Genomic DNA, 18087 nt, shown 5'->3' with positions numbered 1-18087 from the left:
CAAGAGAACTCCCTGGCAGTCCAGTGGTTAGGCCTCCACGCTTTCACTGCCGGGACCCAGGTTCAGTCCCTGGTTGGGTGACTAAGATCCTGCAAGCTGCATGGCACAGCCAAAAAAAAAAAAAAACCAAAACCAAAAACACCCAGTGGGATACTAGATAGCAATCAAAAAGAATAAGGCAGATCTATGTGTATCGATGTGGAATGAACTTGAGGCAAGCTCATTGGGGAAAAAAGAAAGGGGCAAAACAGGGGACAGCATGCTACTGCTGGTGTAGTTAAAGACATGTGTATAGACAACATATTCATGTGTGTTCATATATGCATAGGCTATCTCTGAAATCATTTTTACAATGGCCTACAGGCCTTACATAATCTAACCTGTCCCCTGGCACCTTGTCACGACCCCTCTGACTCATCCCTCTTTCCCCTTAGCTCCGCTCCACCTGCACTGGCCACCTTGCTTTTCTGGAACACCCCAGGCACCCGCCTGCCTTACGCTTCCCAATAGCTGGCAGGAACACTGTTGTCCCAGAGGTCCATGGGGCTCACTGCCTCCCCTCCTTCAAGCCTCTGTTCAAATCTCCCATTCCCAGTGAGGCCTACACAGGCTACCCTAATAAAGCTACAACCTTCACACTCTATTTCCTCTTGCCCTTCTCTGTTTTTTCTTTTTCCCACAGTACCTATCACCCTCTAACTTTCTATTACCCAATGTGCTTCGGTACTATGTTTATGGTCTATGGTCTGTTTCCCCCCAGTAGAATGTAAACTCTACAAAGGGTAAGGGTCTTTGTTTTGTTCAGTGATAGAGACCAAGCATGAACACCTAGTAGGTGCTCAATAAATATTTGCTGAATAAGGGAATGAAAAGATACACAAGAAACTGGTAACAGTTGTTACCCACAAGGAGGAGAACTGAGGTATTGGAGGGAAAGATGGGAAGGAGACTTACTTTTCAGTGCATACCCTTCTGTACTTTGTACCACGTGCTTGTATTAACTGGTGAAAATTTAATGAAAAATTTTGGCTCTGCCAACAGTATGCCAGAACTGGAAGAAGTGACAACCTGGATCCAACTCCTTCACCTGACACAGGAAGGTCCAGATGCAGAGAAGTTAGGTAGTGTGCCCAAGGTTACACAGTCAGGATGTGGATTTAAACCCACATCTACTAACTCCAGAGCACTAGCTCTTAGCCATTATGCCATAGAGTCTCTTGGCTTAGGGTTCTAATCAGCCAATCTAGTGTATCGTGATAGAAATGCTAAGCTGAGGTGTTCCATAGGGGATGGTTTCCATCTGTCTAACATTTCCCATTACAATGAACTCCAAGGGATGGTCTCAGTTCTTCTGATACATGAGCTTTTGGCTGTGCTGTGCATGGCTTGACAGAAATGGGACTACTGGGCTTGTGGATTCTTTTATGAGAACTTCATGGTCAAAATAAAGTGCTAATTTCAGTCCCCTGGTAGTTGGAAGCACAGTTTTCCTGAACCCCGCACTCCCAGATATTTCTTCTTTCAAAGCAGTCAAGAGGTCTGGGTGAGCTGCTGGGTGTATGGGGGTGAGGGAGGGATCTGAGGGCACTTGGTCTGGTCAAAGAGTAATGGGGTATTCCCAGGGGCTACTAAAGGCTGGCTGCTGAGCTTCCTGGACAGGGCTGACTGATGGGAGGCCCTCTTGGCCCGGACCAGGTGGCGGACCCGCCGCCGCTGCTGCAGCCAGTAGAGCATCTCCACTTTGTCATGCTTCATCTTGTCCAGGTAGTGCCGCCCCTTGAAGGTCACTGGCTCACCAAAGACTAACTCGATCTCCTCCAGGAGGGGAACCAAAGGAGCCTCCACTAGACTGAGCCTCTTATGGAGATGGTTGCGGATCTGATTCTCCTCCAGGAAGCGACTCAGGCCCATGTCGGTCTTGTGGAAGAAGCGGTTAGGGTCGGAGGCTTGTCGCTCAAAGCACTCCAGTCTCCCCAGCAATGTCTCCCGCAGCTGAATGGGCTGCAAGGCCCGCTCCCAGGCACTCACCAGTGACGGCAGCTGCCTCAGGCGGGCATTGGAGCTGTACTTGATGGCCATGTCCAGCCGGTCTTTGTCAGGGACCTCAAGCATGGACCACAGCCGCTCCAGACGCTTCTGCAGGCTCAGGATTTTGTGAGAGTCTTCCAGGAGGCTGTTGTTCTTAGTTCCCAGCCTGCACTCCAGCACCGTGTCCCGATCCCACTCTCCTGGCACAAAGTCTGGCTTGTCGTTTTCCAGCAAGGGAGGTGGGTGCTGAATCTCCAGGGACTCTCTGACAGGGGCCACGATCTCCACAGGAACCTCCTCTTCATACATTTGGAAGATGACATGGAGGAAATCTGTCTGCTGGGTGGTGAGGTACTTGAAGTAGTCACCCACAGACAAAGTCGTTTTCCACCAGTTCAGCCATGAGGCCTTGTTTGACCACTTCTCCCAGCTTTTACTTGCTTGGAGTGATGTGAGGGAGGACATCTTATCAGGGTTGGACTGTAAAGTGTTAGCTCTCTGGGAATAAAGTCCAGCCAGCTTGGTGTTGATGATACGACGCTGTTTTTCTTGACGTAGAAAGGCTGAGGATAGGAAGGCCGACCAGTCTTCATTGGCTGCAGGCTCAACCAGGGGCCCCTGGTCAAAAGAGAAGTGGTCATTAGAGACACAGCTCATCAGCTCCTTGTAGACCTCCCCAATGCTACTGCCAAAAGTGCGATCAGTATCCATTTCCTCGATAAGTTTGGGTTCCAGTTCACCAGCCAGGTGGTTGTATAGGACTCCGGCCCCCTCAACGTGGAAGGAATCCAAAAAGTTTCTTGCTGAGACCTGTACAGCAGCTGCCTGGACCACCTGATTTCTTAGCTTCAAAGTAACAGTCACTGGCTGTGGTTCAAGGGGAGGGGATCTGGGGGGCTGGAGGCTCCACTGCTCTGAGGCTTCCTTCTCCTCGAGGCCCTTCAACATTCTCTGCACTTCTTCCATGTGATGTTTTGCAGCTGGGCGGTAGGTCAGGGCCCCCAAGAGTGGGGGCAGGCCCGAGTCCAGCGGTGAGTAGTGAGACCACCCCAAGTGCATGTTCTTCATCCTCTGCTTCAGGTCCTCAGCCACAGTGTCCCCTTCCAGCTCTGGTTTGCTCTCTGCAACCAGGACCAGTGGGGTTAAGGGGCGAGGAGAGAATGGAGGAAGGCCCAACTCATCTGCTAGTTTCCAGCCCTCACGCAGAGAGGGCATGGACTGGCCCCTCGGGAGCTGGGAGGAGAGGGGCAAGTGGGAGGTGGGGGGAGCCTGGCTGGGGGGAGCCACAGAGGACCCAGGCAGTGAGGCAATCTGTGAATTGAAGTTGCTTTCTCTCCTCTTTTGCATGGTGGACAGCCAGCGGAGAGGCTTCTTCTTCTTCAGCTGGGGAATGGACTTCAATTCCTTCACTGGATCCGGTTCAGGCTCACTGACAAACTCCCGCGGGCGGCTGAGCTGGATGAGGTAGTTCAGGCTGAGGTTGAAATACGGCACTTGGGCAAAGCCAGTGCTGTGATGCCATGGGATAGGGCAGAGCCTGAAAGCCCCAGTGGGGCCGAGGGGGCGCACTCTGGGAACGCAGACTTGGACCTGCCCTTCCTTCAGCAGGGCGCGGAAGTCAGCGAGCAGGCCACGGTAGACCTCGGGGCCGGTGAGGAAGACTGTGCAGTCCCTGGCGAGGCTGGCGGCCAACCGGGTGAGCGTGGCTGATTCGGTGAAGACAGCTGCGGGGGTCGACATGATCTTCTGAAGGTGCAGGTAGCGTACGAAGAGCTGCTCGCTGCTGAGCAGCACGTAGACCAGGAGCCGCTTCCGCAGCCTCTGATTGTTCAAGTGGCTCAGACCAGGTTCGGTGGGGGGCTCCTGCCAGCTGCACTTCAGCTCGTCCAAGATGACCTCGGTGAAACGGAGTCGTACCTTGCGAGGCGCGCGCGCCTCCAGCCCGCTGTTGGCCAGCCGCTCGGCTACCTGGCGGCAGAGCGACGCCACCGTCAGCCCTGAGACCGGTAGGGGCAGCAGCATCGGGACCTCCTGCGGGAGGCGCTTCTGAGACTCTGTGCGCGTCGTCGTGCGGGGGAAGAGAGACAGCGGACGCAGCAACCGGTGGTAAAACCGCTGGAACTCGGGCTCGGGCTTATATGGCTCCATCTTACACCAGGCGGCGCAGGCGGCGCAGGCGGTTACTAAGGCAACGAGGGGCCTGATGGCCCAAGTGCGCCTGCGCAGCACTTGCCCGCCACAGCGTGGACGTGGGTGGGGGGGAATGCAGAGCCTTGCGTGCGCTCGCAGCGGGAGGCGGGGCAAGGAGTGGCTTCCGGGGCTCCGCCTCCGCCGACGCATCTCAGGGTTGGCGCCACAGGACCTGGACAGTTCGGGTCCTACGGTGGTGACTGCGTCCGGGATGGCATCGGACTCGGGGGACCGCGGGACTGCCTGCACGGTGAGGGTCGAGGCCTCGTGTGGGAGCCTCGCAGGGCAGAGAGCCTCAGCCCCTGAGGTGATCGTTAACTTGAGAATGGGGGAAGGAGCGGACACCTGGATTGGGGCCTGGGGTCCAGGCTGGAATGTGAGAGTAGCAGGGCCCTTGGCGTTAATGTTGAGGGGTGTTGCTCCTGGAATGATGGTGAGTGATAATGAAGAAGGCGCTTGAGGAGGGGTCACGTGGGGCGTTACTCCAGGCCTTTTGGGGTGGTCACAGGGGAGGTAGTGAAACAGGGTCACGCAAGAAGGTTTCGCCAGCTCTCATCGGCCCGTCCTTGCAGCTGGAGTTCGCGGTGCAGATGACCTGTCAGAGCTGCGTGGACGCGGTGCGCTCGTCCCTGCAAGGGATAGCAGGTAAGAACCAGATTAACTTTTCTGCGCGCAGTCAGGAGGCCTCTGGGAGGGGCAGGCAAATCTCTTAGACCAACCCTACTCCCATTTACAGATGCAGAAATTGAGACCTGGAGAGAGGAAGGAATGTTCTCAGTCACACAGTGACCCAGAGGCGGAGTCTAGAGTGCAGGTCTCAGGCCTGCCCTGCCAGATTCTTCTACTGGCTCTAACTGCCTGCCCTTCTGGTTGTCTTAAACCTCCGGTGCCTGGAGGGTGAGGAGGTAGGCAGAGCATAGTCCCCCCCTACAGGGGGTTTTCCCTAGAACACAGGCAGATCTTGCTTGAGAAACAAAATAATCTTGACAAAGCAAACAGCAGCCCTAGCCATGTTCCATCCTAGGCGGCCCTGATTCTTTTTTTTTTTTTTTTTAATTTTATTTATTTATTTATTTATTTATTTATGGCTGTGTTGGGTCTTCGTTTCTGTGCGAGGGCTTTCTCCAGTTGCGGCAAGCGGGGGCCACTCTTCATCGCGGTGCACGGGCCTCTCACTGTCGCGGCCTCTCTTGTTGTGGAGCACAGGCTCCAGACACACAGGCTCAGTAATTGTGGCTCACAGGCTTAGTTGCTCCGCGGCATATGGGATCTTCCCAGACTAGGACTCGAACCCGTGTCCCCTGCATTGGCAGGCAGATTCTTAACTACTGCGCCATCTGGGAAGTCCGGCCCTGATTCTTAAAAGCCAGCTAGCTGGTCTGGAGGTGACCAGGCACAATTGGAAAGATCTGAGAAGGCAGAGCCACCAACATGGCTGTGGGAACTGCCTGCCTTTGATTCTGTCAAACGTTTATCCAGTCATTCAGGTATAGACCAGACACTGGGGGCTTTTTAGGGAAAAGTGTTCACAAGTGTTTCAGGCACAGCCTCTGCCCTCAGGTAACATGAGCACACAAGCATTGTGCTGGGAAGAGCAGTTCTTGGAGGAGCTGCCATGTGATGGCTTCTGAAACTGGGACATTGGTGGCACTTGGCTCTGTATAAGGCATCAGTGTGTCCTAGGTCTTCGGGGATATGTGCTCTAGAGTCATACTGTTTGGGTTCAAATCCTCCCTTTGCCACGTAATGGCACTAAGACCTCGTGCATGTTACTTTTTGTGTCTGTTTCTTCAGCGTTTAAATGGGCAAGGTAATAGAAGCTACCCCAGAGGTTCATTGTGAAGAGTAAATTAGTTAATACATGCAAAAGCACTTTAGAAAGGTCTTTGGCATGCAGTGAGAGCCCACTAAATCTTAGGAATTATGAGGGGAAGGGCTTATAGGTGGTAAGCTGGTTGGGCAGAGGCATGAGGGGACAAATCTTTTTTTTTTGTTTTTTGGCCGCGCCGTGCGGCATGTGGGATCTTAGTTCCCCCACCAGGTATCGAACCTGTGCCCCCTGCAGTGGAAGCGCAGAGTCTTAACCACTGGACCGCCAGGGAAATCCCTGATCTTTTTTAAGTTGTTCAAACTGGCTTATTTAGGGGTTCCATTTTCACTTCTCAATAGATTTTATGTATTTCTCATATACTTCACCCATTAGTTCATCTAGTTCTGAGGTGTTCCTGAATGTCATCTTGATCAGCCAACCATCTTCATAACAACATTTGTGGACGAGTCCTGGATTTTCTGCAAGAGCTTCATTCATTTCAGTTACTTCTCCTGATAGAGGAGACTAGAGTTCACTAGCAGCTCTCACACTTTCCAAAGCACCAAACTCCTCTTGTTGGTTCAATTTTGTCCCAACTTCAGGCAGACTACAGTAAACAACATCTCCCAAAGCATCCTGTGCAAAATTGTTGATTCCCACTGTTCCAGCACCATTTCCTTTTGTTAGCCATTCGTCTTTGCCCGTGAATTTACGCATGGAGAGCAGAGCGGGGCTGGTGCGCAGCGGCCGGGCAGCGCCTGCCCTCAACCCCCAGAGTGCTTGGTGCTGGCTTCCAGTGCCATGTTTGCAGAGGGGGACAGATCCTAAAGCTGGGTTTGCTTTGACTGTGTGTTTGGGAATGAGGGGTGCGTTTCTGAGAAAACTGAGCCGTTCCACTGAGAGTGGAGTGATCTGACCAGAGCTTTCCGAGGCTGTTGGACTCTACCTCCTGTAAAACATTCTTACTGGGAGAGCAGACAGCTTGACTTCTGTTGGACATAGGGCAGTTTTTAGCTCTCAGCAGGTTTCTTAGAGACCAGATAAAGACTTCCGGTGACTACGTTTTCTGGTCTGGGTAACTGGAAGCAGCTTGGCTTTCTCATGGGCTGGCTTCCCAGATGCAGAGAGGGAGACAGAAAGAGTGATTGGTTGATTTGCCCTCTCCAGGAGGCCTGGGCTTTGGGGAAGAAGGCTCTGCTCTCCTTCTAGGGGTAAGTGAGAGAACCTCCCGGCCCAAGACTCACTTCCTTGAACTCTTATCGCCCACCCTAGAGTCCCCTATGGCCTTATCTTTTCTCCCTCCCTGGGCTCTGAGCTCAACAGGCACTTCTGGCCTGGCCACACTCCACACCAGCCAAACCAAACTGCTGCTCAGCTGGGGAGCCAGCTTTCTTGGTTCAGACTCAGGTCAAGAGTTCGGGAAGTGCAGTCACAAGGAGCTTCCCACTGGGGCCCTCCCACTTTCGGTGCAGAGAAGCAGCTCTTCTTAGGAGACCCCAGAGCAGCAACCTACCTGTGCCAAAGCCAGTCCATCAGAAAGTCTTGTCTGCTGTGTCTAAAACTCTTTTTCCGTACTTTGGGCTTCACACCCAACCAAACCACCTCACCTCTCCACCACCCACACGAGAACCTTATGTTTGGGCTCTCTGTTGCCCTTTCCAATAGCTTCTTCACATAGAAACCAGAGTGATCTTTTTCATTTTTTATTTTCAATTATTTTATTTTATTTTATTTTTTGGCTGCACCGCATGGCTCGTGGGATCTTAGTTCCCCGACCCGCTGGTCGAACCTGCACCCTTGGCAGTGAAAGCCTAACCACTGGACTGCCAGGAAATTGCCAAGAATGATTTTTTAAATCAAACCTCAGATGTTATCACTGCTCTGCTTAAAATCCTCTAAAAGTCATAATATTTAAGAGCCTCCCGTAGGCCAGGCACTGTTCTAAGTGCTATATGGGAGATAACTCGTTTAGGCCTTCAGTAGCCCGCTGAAGTAGGTCGTATTATTATCTCCATTTGCAGATGAAGAAACTGAAAAGAAAACAGAAAGGTTGAGTAAGCTAAGGCCACATAGCTAGTAGATGGCAGACTCAGAATTTCAACTCCAGAGCCCACACCCTCAACCACTGTACTCTGTGGCCTCTCCCAATGGCCTCCCCTTGCATTAAAATTAAATTCCAGATTCTTTCCTGTTACCTGCAGGGCTTTGTTTCATTGGTCTCCACTTACAACTTTGTATCTTATCATTCTCTTTACTCCAGCTCCAGCCACTTGGGCCTTTCTCTTCTTAGAACACATAGATGTCGTTCCTGCCTCAGGGTCTTTGCCCAAACTGTACCCTCTGCTGGAATGCTCTGCCCTGACTACATTCAGGCCTTTGCTTGAAGGCTCAGAGACCTTCCTTCACCAGCCTAAGCGGCTCACCCCCCAGTTGTTCCCTGTTTCATTGATCACACTTTGCACTATCTGAATCTCTCTGTGCATGTGTTTGATATCCATATTCCTGTGCTGGAACACATGCTGCTTTATGGGGCAGAGACATCACCTGACTTGCTCCCTGCTGCATCCCTACTGCCCGGAACGGGGGGCATGATAGGCACTTAGTGTACATTTGTTCAATGAATGAATAGGCAAGTGAATCCCTCACACTGCATGCTTACTTGAGCTCTGGGAGCCTCAGACAATCAGTCCTTTGGGGCCCAATCCTACTTCCTGTGGGGCAAGGGGACCAAGCATCAGCTCTGGAGTTGGACAGGCTGCCTTCTGAGCTTTGCGATCTCGAGCCAGTTGCGAAGCCCTCCAGCCTCATTTCTTCACTCGCCAGAGGAGGACAGTATCACTGTCCTGATGTGTGTAAAGCTGAGCACACAGCTCTTGGCATTCCCTAGAGGCTCAGAGTTCCCTGCCGTCCTCCCTACCACCTTGGCATCCAGAGGCACCTCTGGGTGGACCTGGAGCTCCAAGGCTTCACGCTAGGTGGCCCAGGATGAGACATTGTGTTAAGTGACGGGCAGTTGGGTTATTTGGGGGGCTTTCTTCTCGCAGAATTGCAGAATTGCCGGGTACTTGCCGGGGAGGAGATGGGTGTGTCTGTCTGATTTCTGTTTACAAATTCGGCCCCTCCCCCAACAGTGTCACCAGTGGGGCAGGGGATCTGTAGAAGCAAGACCACGGGACCCTTTGTAACCGCAGGCCAAACAGTCCTGCCTCTCAGGTGCTACCTCCTCCCAGTGCCGTTTTCCAGTTTTGCCTCAAGTTCGAAGGAATCTGAACAGCTGAGGTTCCTTGTGTGTGCCTCAGGGATTGTTATTCCCGTCACTGCCTGATGGTTAATCCAGGTGTAGTCTTTTTTTTTTTTTTTTTTAACATCTTTATTGGAGTATAATTGCTTTACAATGGTGTGTTAGTTTCTGCTTTATAACAAAGTGAATCAGTTATACATACACATATGTTCCCATATCTCTTCCCTCTTGCATCTCCCTCCCTCCCACCCCTCTAGGTGGTCACAAAGCACCGAGGTGATCTCCCTGTGCTATGCGGCTGCTTCCCACTAGCTATCTATTTTACATTTGGTAGTGTATATATGTCCATGACACTCTCTCACCCTGTAACATCTTACCCCTCCCCCTCCCCATATCCTCAAGTCCATTCTCTAGTAGGTCTGTGTCTTTATTCCCGTCTTACCACTAGGTTCTTCATGACCTTTTTTTTTTTTTTCCCTTAGATTCCATATATATGTGTTAGCATACTGTATTTGTTTTCTCAATAACAAAAAAACAAACAACCCAATCCAAAAATGGGCAGGTGTAGTCTTGATTCTCCCGCAGCCCATGAGCTCCCTGCGGACTAGGACTGGTGCTTTCCCTGACCCTGGCCTCCTCCAGGCCCAGCACACATTTGTTGAACGAATACAGGGCGGGGGTGGCGGTGGGTGGGGGAACCAAGGATGAAGGGAACGCAGACAGTCAGTGCAACCTTCAGTTCACACAGCACTGGCTCAGCAGAGGGACATGCCTCGCTTAACCTATGTCTTCTGGGCTGCCCAGGGCTCCCGGCTCCCATGGGCTCTACCCTGCCAGAGCAACAGACACACTTACTAAGATCAGAGCAGAATGGTTGTAAGCTCCACAGGTGAGATCATCCCTCAGAGTTCCCAGCCATCCCCCATGCTCTGGCTCAGGATTCAAGAGTTCTCTTAAAAGGTTTATGAGCCCTGAACATCTGAGTGAAAGAGAAGCCCCTTCTCATCCTTCTTTGAGTTGGCTCGATGGCCCTCGAAACTGAGCATGTGTCAGAATCGTCCCGCCGGTTGTGTACACACCAGGGTGACTTCAGGGATTTGGAGGGCAGTTGAGACCCTCTGACTTTTGAACCTGACCCTTGTGGACCACACAGAGCTCCTGCCCACACAGAGGATTGTAATCGGTGCAGCATGAGTTACATGGGAGAAGTGGAAACTGCCACAGGAGGATGGAGGAGGGGGTGCCAAGCCAGCCTGGAGGCTGGAGCTGCTTCTCAGGGTGAACAGTGTTCAGGTGAAGTGCTCGGGCTCTGGAGCTAGGCTGCCTGGGATGAGTTTCAGTCCCACCATTCACTACAACGTGACTTGGAGCAAGTTGCATAACTTCTCTGTGCCTCAGTTTTCTCATCTGTAAAGTGGGGATAATAGTGCCCAACTCACAGGGTTACTGCATTAATACAGGTAAAGTATGAAAAAGTCCACAGTGCATGTTCAGTAAATGTTAGCTTTCAGGATAGTGGTGATAACCCCCTCTTTTTTATGTGTGCCAGCTTTATTGAAATATTCATATATCATAAAATTCATCCATTAAAGTATGCAATTCAGTGGTTTTTAGTATATTCGCAGAGTTGTGCAACCATTACCACTATCAATTTTCTATTTCATCACCTCATGAAGAAATTGTACCCTTCAGCTATCACCCTCCTACTCCCCTACCCACTAATCTACTTTCTGTCCCTATATATTTACCTATTCTGGGTATTTCATCCAGAATGACATCATCTAATATGTGCTCTTTGTGACTGGCTTTCACTTAACATAATGTTTTTAAGGTTCGTCCACATTGTAGCATGTATCAGTGCTTCATTCCTTTTTATGGCTGAATAGTATTCCATTGTATGGGTACACATTTTGTTTATCCACTCATCATTTGATGGGGTTTTGGGTTGTTTTCACCTTTTGACTATCATGAGTAATGTGGCTATTGATAGCCCACTTTTATACAAACATTTTTTTTTATTGTTTAATTTTTAAAAATTGAAGTATAGTTGATTTACAATGTTGTGCTGAAACTTTTTTTTTTTTTTATATAATGACATTCTTTTTTTTTTTTTTAAGTATTTGTTTATTTATTTATTTATGGCTGTGTTGGGTCTTCGTTTCTGTGCAAGGGCTTTCTCTAGTTGTGGCAAGCGGGAGCCACTCTTCATCGCGGTGCGCGGGCCTCTCACTATCGCGGCCTCTCTTGTTGCGGAGCACAGACTCCAGACGCGCAGGCTCAGTAATTGTGGCTCACGGGCCCAGCTGCTCCGCAGCACGTGGGATCTTCCCAGACCAGGACTCGAACCCGTGTCCCCTGCATTGGCAGGCAGACTCTCAACCACTGCGCCAACAGGGAAGCCCTGAAACATTTTTAAAAGAACTATGTTTCAAAAGTTATAAATAATGCCTGGCATGAAATAAGAATTCACAACACTCCCGGGGACAAGATGGCGTTATCCCCACTTTATTCATAAAGAAACAAACTCAGAGAGGTTAAGGGCCTTACACAGCTAGAAGGCAGCTTCAGAGCTTGCCTCTGACCATAGGAAGGTTGGTTAAGATGGAGATGGGGAATGGCCCCCTGATTCTCTCTTCCCTGCTCCTGGCACAGGGGTGCCAGCCCTCTGCTGCCCTCTGTCCCCTGTCTTCCCCCAGGTGTCCAGAGTGTGGAGGTGCAGTTGGAGAACCACATGGTCCTGGTACAGACCACCCTGCCCAGCCAGGAGGTGCAGGCCCTTCTAGAAGGCACTGGGAGGCAGGCGGTACTCAAGGGCATGGGCAGTGGGCTGTTCCGTGAGTAACCTTGGCCTTGGCCTCTCTGGGAGGGAGGTGGCCTGGGTGTGGTACAGATCCAACCATAGCCTTTGGGGGCTTTGGGTTGGTGTGGCTTTGGGGACCCTGTGAAAGTTATAGGGCGCTCTCTCCACGCCCTTTCCAAGTTGATAAATGGGTGAGGTGGCGAGCCAGCCCTGGTGTCTAATACCTTACAGAGAATCTGGGGGCAGCAGTGGCCATTCTCGGGGGGCCTGGCCCTGTGCAGGGAGTGGTGCACTTCCTACAGCTGACCCCTGAGCGCTGCCTCATCGAGGGGACCATTGACGGCCTGCAGCCTGGGCTGCACGGACTGCACGTCCATGAGTTCGGAGACCTCACAAGGAGCTGCAACAGGTGAGTCCTCTGTAACCTCCTCGTAGCATCCTTATTGCCCCAGTTGTGCACCCACTTAAGTGCAGGGGGCTGTGTTCAGCTTTTTACACACTCTTTCACATTTGGTCCTCACAAGTACCCTGGGAGGCATATACACAAAGGCCCAGTCTACAGATGAGGAAACTGAGGCTCAAAAAGGTTAAATGACTTGTCAAAGACCCTGGAGCATGTAAATGGTAGAGTGGGGATTTGAACCAAAATCTGACCTAGACGTTTCTGCTCATAGCCACCTTACTGCCTCCGAGATGGAAGGTGACTCCTGGACACGGGAGGGTCAGGTCTCCATATCATGGTGTTTGTCATGCTGTCATGCCATTAGTTGTTTACTCATCTGTGTCTCGCCTGGAAGCTTATTGAGGGCAGGTCCCATGACTGATTCTTCTTAGTGCCCTCAGCCCAGAGCCTGGCACAGAGTGGGCCTGTGTGTTGAATGAGTGGATGAATGAATAAGTGAGTGAATGAATGAATGAAACAAGTGTAAAGTAAGAGGATGGATCACCTGGCCTGTGAGCTGTTGTTTCACTGCCCACCTGTTATCTTTCTTTCTTAGCTGTGGGGACCACTTTAACCCTGATGGAATGTCTCATGGGGGTCCCCAGGACTCTGACCGGGTAAGTGAAAGCCCAGAATCCTAACCACTAGGCCGCCAGGGAACTCCCCGACCAGGTAAGTATTCATTTTGGGCTGAGAGAGAACCCAAGGTCTCAGAGGCAGGGCAGGCAGCTCTTGGGGCCTGAAAGTATGATTCCTTTTTGTTGGGGTCTTTTTCCCTCACTCTTTTGGTTCCATTTAGAAACATTTATTGACACTTTCTGTGTTGAAGGCCTGCTCCCTAAGACTCAGAGTCTGGTGAGGGAGACACTGAGAACTCCTTGGTTGCAGTGCAGTGAGAGAATCCTTGCAGGAGCCTGCAGGAGGCCCTGGGAGCCCAGAGCGAGCTCCTGATCCAGCCCAGGGGGCACACGCAATGGGAGAAAGCTTCCTGGAGAAGGTGATGGTGTGGAAGTTAAAGGTTTTCCCTAAACTAAAAAGGCCGTCCCAGAACTTCCCTGGTGGTCCAGTGGTTAAGACTCCTCACTTCCACTGCAGGGGACATGGGTTCGATCCCTCGTCGTCGGGGAAGTTCCGCATGCCTCATGGTGTGGCCAAAAAAAAAAAAAAAACAAAAGGCTGTCCCTGACGCTGCAGCTCCTGGCCCTGGAGTTTAATTTTACACCAGAGAATTGTTTCCCCATCGGCAGTGAGTCACATGCTGCCTCAATGATTCTTACCTTATCTGAGTACTACTTGTTCTGTTAGTTACTCAATGTTTTGATTTAAATTGACTGATTTTTTTTCCCTTAGGTAAATTTAGTTATTTTTAACATTTTAATCTGTCACTGAAGGTTTCAAACAAGTTCTAAAGTGGAGAAAGTAGAGTCCCGAACCCCCATGTCCCTGTCACCCAGTTACCAACTCGTGGCCAGTCCTGCTTCATCTACACCCCGGCCCTTCTCCACCATTATTTTGAAGAAAATCAAGACATCATTCATGTAATTAAGGTAGATTTATTTTTAACAAGAAACTTGATATGGCCACAGAAAATAGGAAACCAGTACTTCTAGCCCCAAGAGGAGGATCATTGTGAAAATAAATCAATGCAGACCTAAAAAGTGTCATTAGACTCCTGCTAGGGACTACAGCCTGCTTTATCTTTGTCAGAGTGATTAGTGAATGTCAGAGAGGCGTTAAAGACGTTTTAACACAAAGCTGAAGTTTTGTCCTGGATATCGTGCCAGGAGGACGGCCTCCTCTCTCAGTGATGGGATGTTTCCTAATGCCCTGTCCACACACACCTAATTCCGTCTCCTCCACGTGCGGTGCTATGTGTTCCCCTCCCCAGCGATTCAGAGGGCATCACGCCTCTGAGCTGCACACCAGGCCACTTGCTCCTCCGCCCAGTCCTGGAAACGCCTCCCCCTCCTTTATCTTCCTACCGCAAAAGGCCCCAAAACCCGGCACAGCAGAATGTGCCAGGTGTAAGCAGCAGATGTCCCAAAGGAAAACAAGATAAAGCAGAAGTGGCTCTTCTTGCTGCTTGTTCGTCAGCCCCATCACACAGCCCCACCCACCCGTGTGCAGGGGAGGGCAAACAAATGAAAACATGGTGTGTGTTTCTTAATTCATGTAAGTGATTTTTGTTTTTTTGGACTTTTGACAGCTCTGTCACATTTCTAATGATGAAAGTTTTTACTCCTCGCCCCCCGCCCCCTGGGGAGTGGGGGAAGCCTTTCTGTTGGGTCCATCGCATAGTGTCACACTTGCGTTCTGTGTGTCAGTTATCTATTGCTGAGAGTCAAATTACTCCAAACTTAGGGTTTTTTGGGGTTGTTTTTGGCCAAGCTGCTCGGCTTGTGCGGATATTAGTTCCCCAACCAGGGATCGAACCCACAGCAGTGAAAGCGCCAAGTCCTAACCACTGGACGACCAGGGAACTCCCAGGTTTAAAACAGCAAGCATTTGTCATCTCACAGTTTCTCTGGGGTAGGAATTCGGGTGCAGCTTAGCTGGGGGCCTCTGTCTTCGGGTCTCTCAAGGCTCGATGTGGGGAGGACCCACTTCCACACGAGCTCATGTTGCTGTTGGCCAGCCTCAGGGCCTCCCTGGCTGTTGGCCAGAGACATCAGTCCTTTGCCAGGTGGGTCTCTCCCTAGGCCAGTGCACAGCACAGCAGCTGGCTGCCGTCAGAGCAAGTGAGTGAGAGAGAAGGCGCCCAAGACTGAAGCCACACTCCTTTGTAACCTACGCTTGGAGATGACGCCAGGTCCAGCCCACCCTCGTGGTGGAGCACACAGGGTGTGAATCCAGGGGGTGCATCTTAGAGGCAGTCTTCCTCATTGAAGCCTTGAAAGGTGCTGAGCAGGAATCAGGCAGGTGAAGAAGGGAGAGTGGGAATGGAGGCTCAACAGGGGACGCCCCGTAGACAAAGCCCTGGAGGCTTGAACCGGCAAGAAGGAGGTCTGGGAACTGGCAGCCCTATGCCTCTTAGGAAGTGGAGTTTCTGAAAGACAAGAGACCACCTCGCGACCTGTGCCTTGGCCTGGGCCCCTCTCGGGGCAGGGCGTCTAAAGGGGCTGGAGCCAGCTGCTGTCTTGTACCCGAGCCCTTGGTATAGGCGGAGGAGGACTTGAGCAAGAGCTACGTGTCCAAGCGGCCATAATGACTGGCATGTTCCTTTTGGATTTCAGCGTCTGGTTTTGTCCAGACAGAAGTGAATTCAGTGTGGGGATTTATGTCCAAGCCTGGTTGTCCCTTTGCACATCTCCTAACTGGTTTCTAAGCTTCCTTCCCTTCTCTCCCCATCCGCCTCCAGCCCTTTCCCTTCATGCACGGTATTAGAGGAACTGCTCCAAAGCATGGAGTAACCGTGTCACACCCCTGCCTGAAACCTTTCTTGGCTCCCCAGTACCCAAGGGTACAGATCTCACGTGGCTAATTGGTGTGACATTCAGTGCCACCTGGCCCAGTTCCACCCACCCGTGTGCAGGGGAGGGACTAGAAAGCCTGCGTCTCCCGACCCTCTGCTGCCGGATCACGCCTCTGAGCCACACACCAGGCCACTTGCTCCTCCGCCCAGTCCTGGAAACGCCTCCCCCTCCTTTATCTTCCTACCGCAAAAGGCCCCAACACCTGGCACAACAAAAAGTGCCAGGTGTAAGCAGCAGATGTCCTAAAGGAAAACAAGATAAAGCAGAAGTGGCTCTTCTTGCTGCTTGCTCGTCAGCCCCATCACACAGTGACATGCTTTGTGACCCTGCTTTGCAGCAAGGCCGTGTGTACCAGCCCATGTTGGCTCAGGCTCTTACTTCTGCCCAAGTGTCAGGTTGGGGGCAGTTTATTTGCACAGACAGACGTGGGTCTCTGTGACTCACCAGTAGGGCCTTGTCACCAGGAAACACACTCACTGTTGTGCTAACCCTATGTTTTGTAATCACTAGTCTGTTCCAGGTCTGGCTCCTCACCATGCTCTGAACCCCTTGAGGGAGGCTGACCACATATACACCATCACCTCCCACCCTGCCTGGTAGAGGGTGTCTGATGTAGGCGGAGCTCAGTAGCTGTGTTAGGACATTTTTAAATTTATTTATTTATTTATTTATTTGGCTGCACCGGGTCTTAGTTGTGGCGTGCGGGATCTTTTTAGTTGCGGCGTGCAGGATCTTTTTAGTTGTGGCATGCGGGATCTTTAGTTGCGACATGCAGGATCTAGTTCCCTGACCAGGGATCAAACCCGGGCCTCCTGCACTGGGAGCGCAGAGTCTTAGCCACTGGACCACCAGGGAAGTCCCAGGACATTTTTATTACCTTCAAGGGAGAAGGTGGGCAGAACCAGGTCTTGGGGGCAGGAGACGCCCTTCGCCCCTGTGTTTCTTCTTTTCCTGGAGGCCGGACGTCAGGGAAGGGATGCTGGCTGCCTCTGATGGTCAAGAAGCCAAGCTTGGCCAACTTAAGCCCAGGGGAACTGCAGACTACCAGGGGCTCACAGAGTCATCGGGAGGCTGGAGAAGTGGGCTTGGAAAGAAGCAGGAACCGGGCTAGATTCTGAGGCTTGGATGCAGACTGGGCAGCAGCCTTGTAGGAGAAGCAGCCTGGTCTAGTGACATGACTTCCTAGGGAGGGAGTCACTGGCCATTTTCAGCGTGCTGTCATTCAGCGTGCCCAGGATTTTAGTTCCAGGGAGAGAGAGTCCAGTTGCCTTCCTTGTTTCCTGGGCCGTCCCTTCATCCTACCAGACTGGACCCATAGGAGGACACTGGTACTCTGAGGAAGGGGAACCAGATACTGAGAAGCCAGAAGTTAGCAGCCGTGTCCCACGTGCGCTTTCCCCCCGGGTCTCATTGCAGCACCGCGGAGACCTGGGGAACATCCACGCTGAAGCTGATGGCCGAGCCGTCTTCAGGATAGAGGACGAGAGGCTGAAGGTGAGGTGGAAAAGAAGGCGGGGACCTTTCCTAACAGGTCCACTGTCTGAGGTCGTTGTCTCTCCTCAAAGGTGTGTGATGTGATTGGCCGAAGCCTGGTCGTCGATGAGGGAGAAGACGACCTGGGCCGGGGTGGCCATCCCTTGTCCAAGATCACAGGGAACTCGGGAGAGAGGTGAGGGCTCTGCCCGCAGTGCCCGTGGAGACCGGGAGGGGCCGGGCAGGCAGGTGCTCATCTCGACCCCACTGCTCTTCCTCAGGTTGGCCTGTGGCATCATCGCACGCTCTGCTGGCCTTTTCCAGAACCCCAAGCAGATCTGCTCCTGCGACGGGCTCACCATCTGGGAGGAGCGAGGCCGGCCCATCGCTGGCGACGGGCGAAAGCAGCCCGCCAGTCCCCCCGCCCACCTCTGAGCACAGCCTCAGCCTCGGGTCTGTCACTGTCCTCCCTGCTGAGCACTTCCGGAGGGAGGCCCTGCTCACCCAGTCCTAGGAGAACTCGTGTGCAGGGTGTGTAGGCGTTGCTGTGATCTTCCCTTGGCAAATTAAAGTTTTATTTTCATATGGAACTTTGTGTTTTGTCCATGTCCTGTTGCCCCTTAATGGGCT

General features: G+C 51.9%; 2 protein-coding genes across 3 annotated transcripts; one reads left to right on the top strand and one right to left on the bottom strand.

Moving 5' to 3' along the window:
- Positions 1 to 1527: 1527 nt before the first annotated feature.
- Positions 1528 to 4368, bottom strand: CCDC87 (coiled-coil domain containing 87; the record flags this gene model as incomplete). The annotated part of the gene is given in 2 exon segments (XM_082340808.1): positions 1528 to 1649; positions 1651 to 4368. Coding segments are annotated over 2 exon segments (2739 nt in total). The 3' UTR covers positions 1528 to 1628.
- Positions 4339 to 18047, top strand: CCS (copper chaperone for superoxide dismutase; the record flags this gene model as incomplete). 2 transcript variants are annotated; one of them, XM_082340882.1, is made up of 8 exons in its annotated part: positions 4339 to 4468; positions 4791 to 4863; positions 11966 to 12103; positions 12301 to 12478; positions 13068 to 13128; positions 17401 to 17478; positions 17550 to 17653; positions 17739 to 18047. In XM_082340882.1, 8 exons carry the CDS (start codon positions 4430 to 4432, stop codon positions 17890 to 17892), a joined length of 825 nt encoding a protein of 274 aa, XP_082197008.1. In that variant the 3' UTR covers positions 17893 to 18047. The 2 variants fall into 2 exon arrangements, with proteins under 2 accessions (XP_082197008.1, XP_082197009.1); XM_082340883.1 differs by lacking the exon at positions 11966 to 12103 and having other exon boundaries at positions 4430 to 4468.
- Positions 18048 to 18087: the final 40 nt, after the last annotated feature.

The sequence above is a fragment of the Balaenoptera borealis genome, assembly GCF_965194805.1.
Source record: "Balaenoptera borealis genome assembly, chromosome: 11".
Lineage (NCBI taxonomy): Eukaryota > Metazoa > Chordata > Mammalia > Artiodactyla > Balaenopteridae > Balaenoptera > Balaenoptera borealis.
Note: the sequence above shows the minus strand (reverse complement) of the source record. Positions and strands in the feature narration are given on the sequence as shown.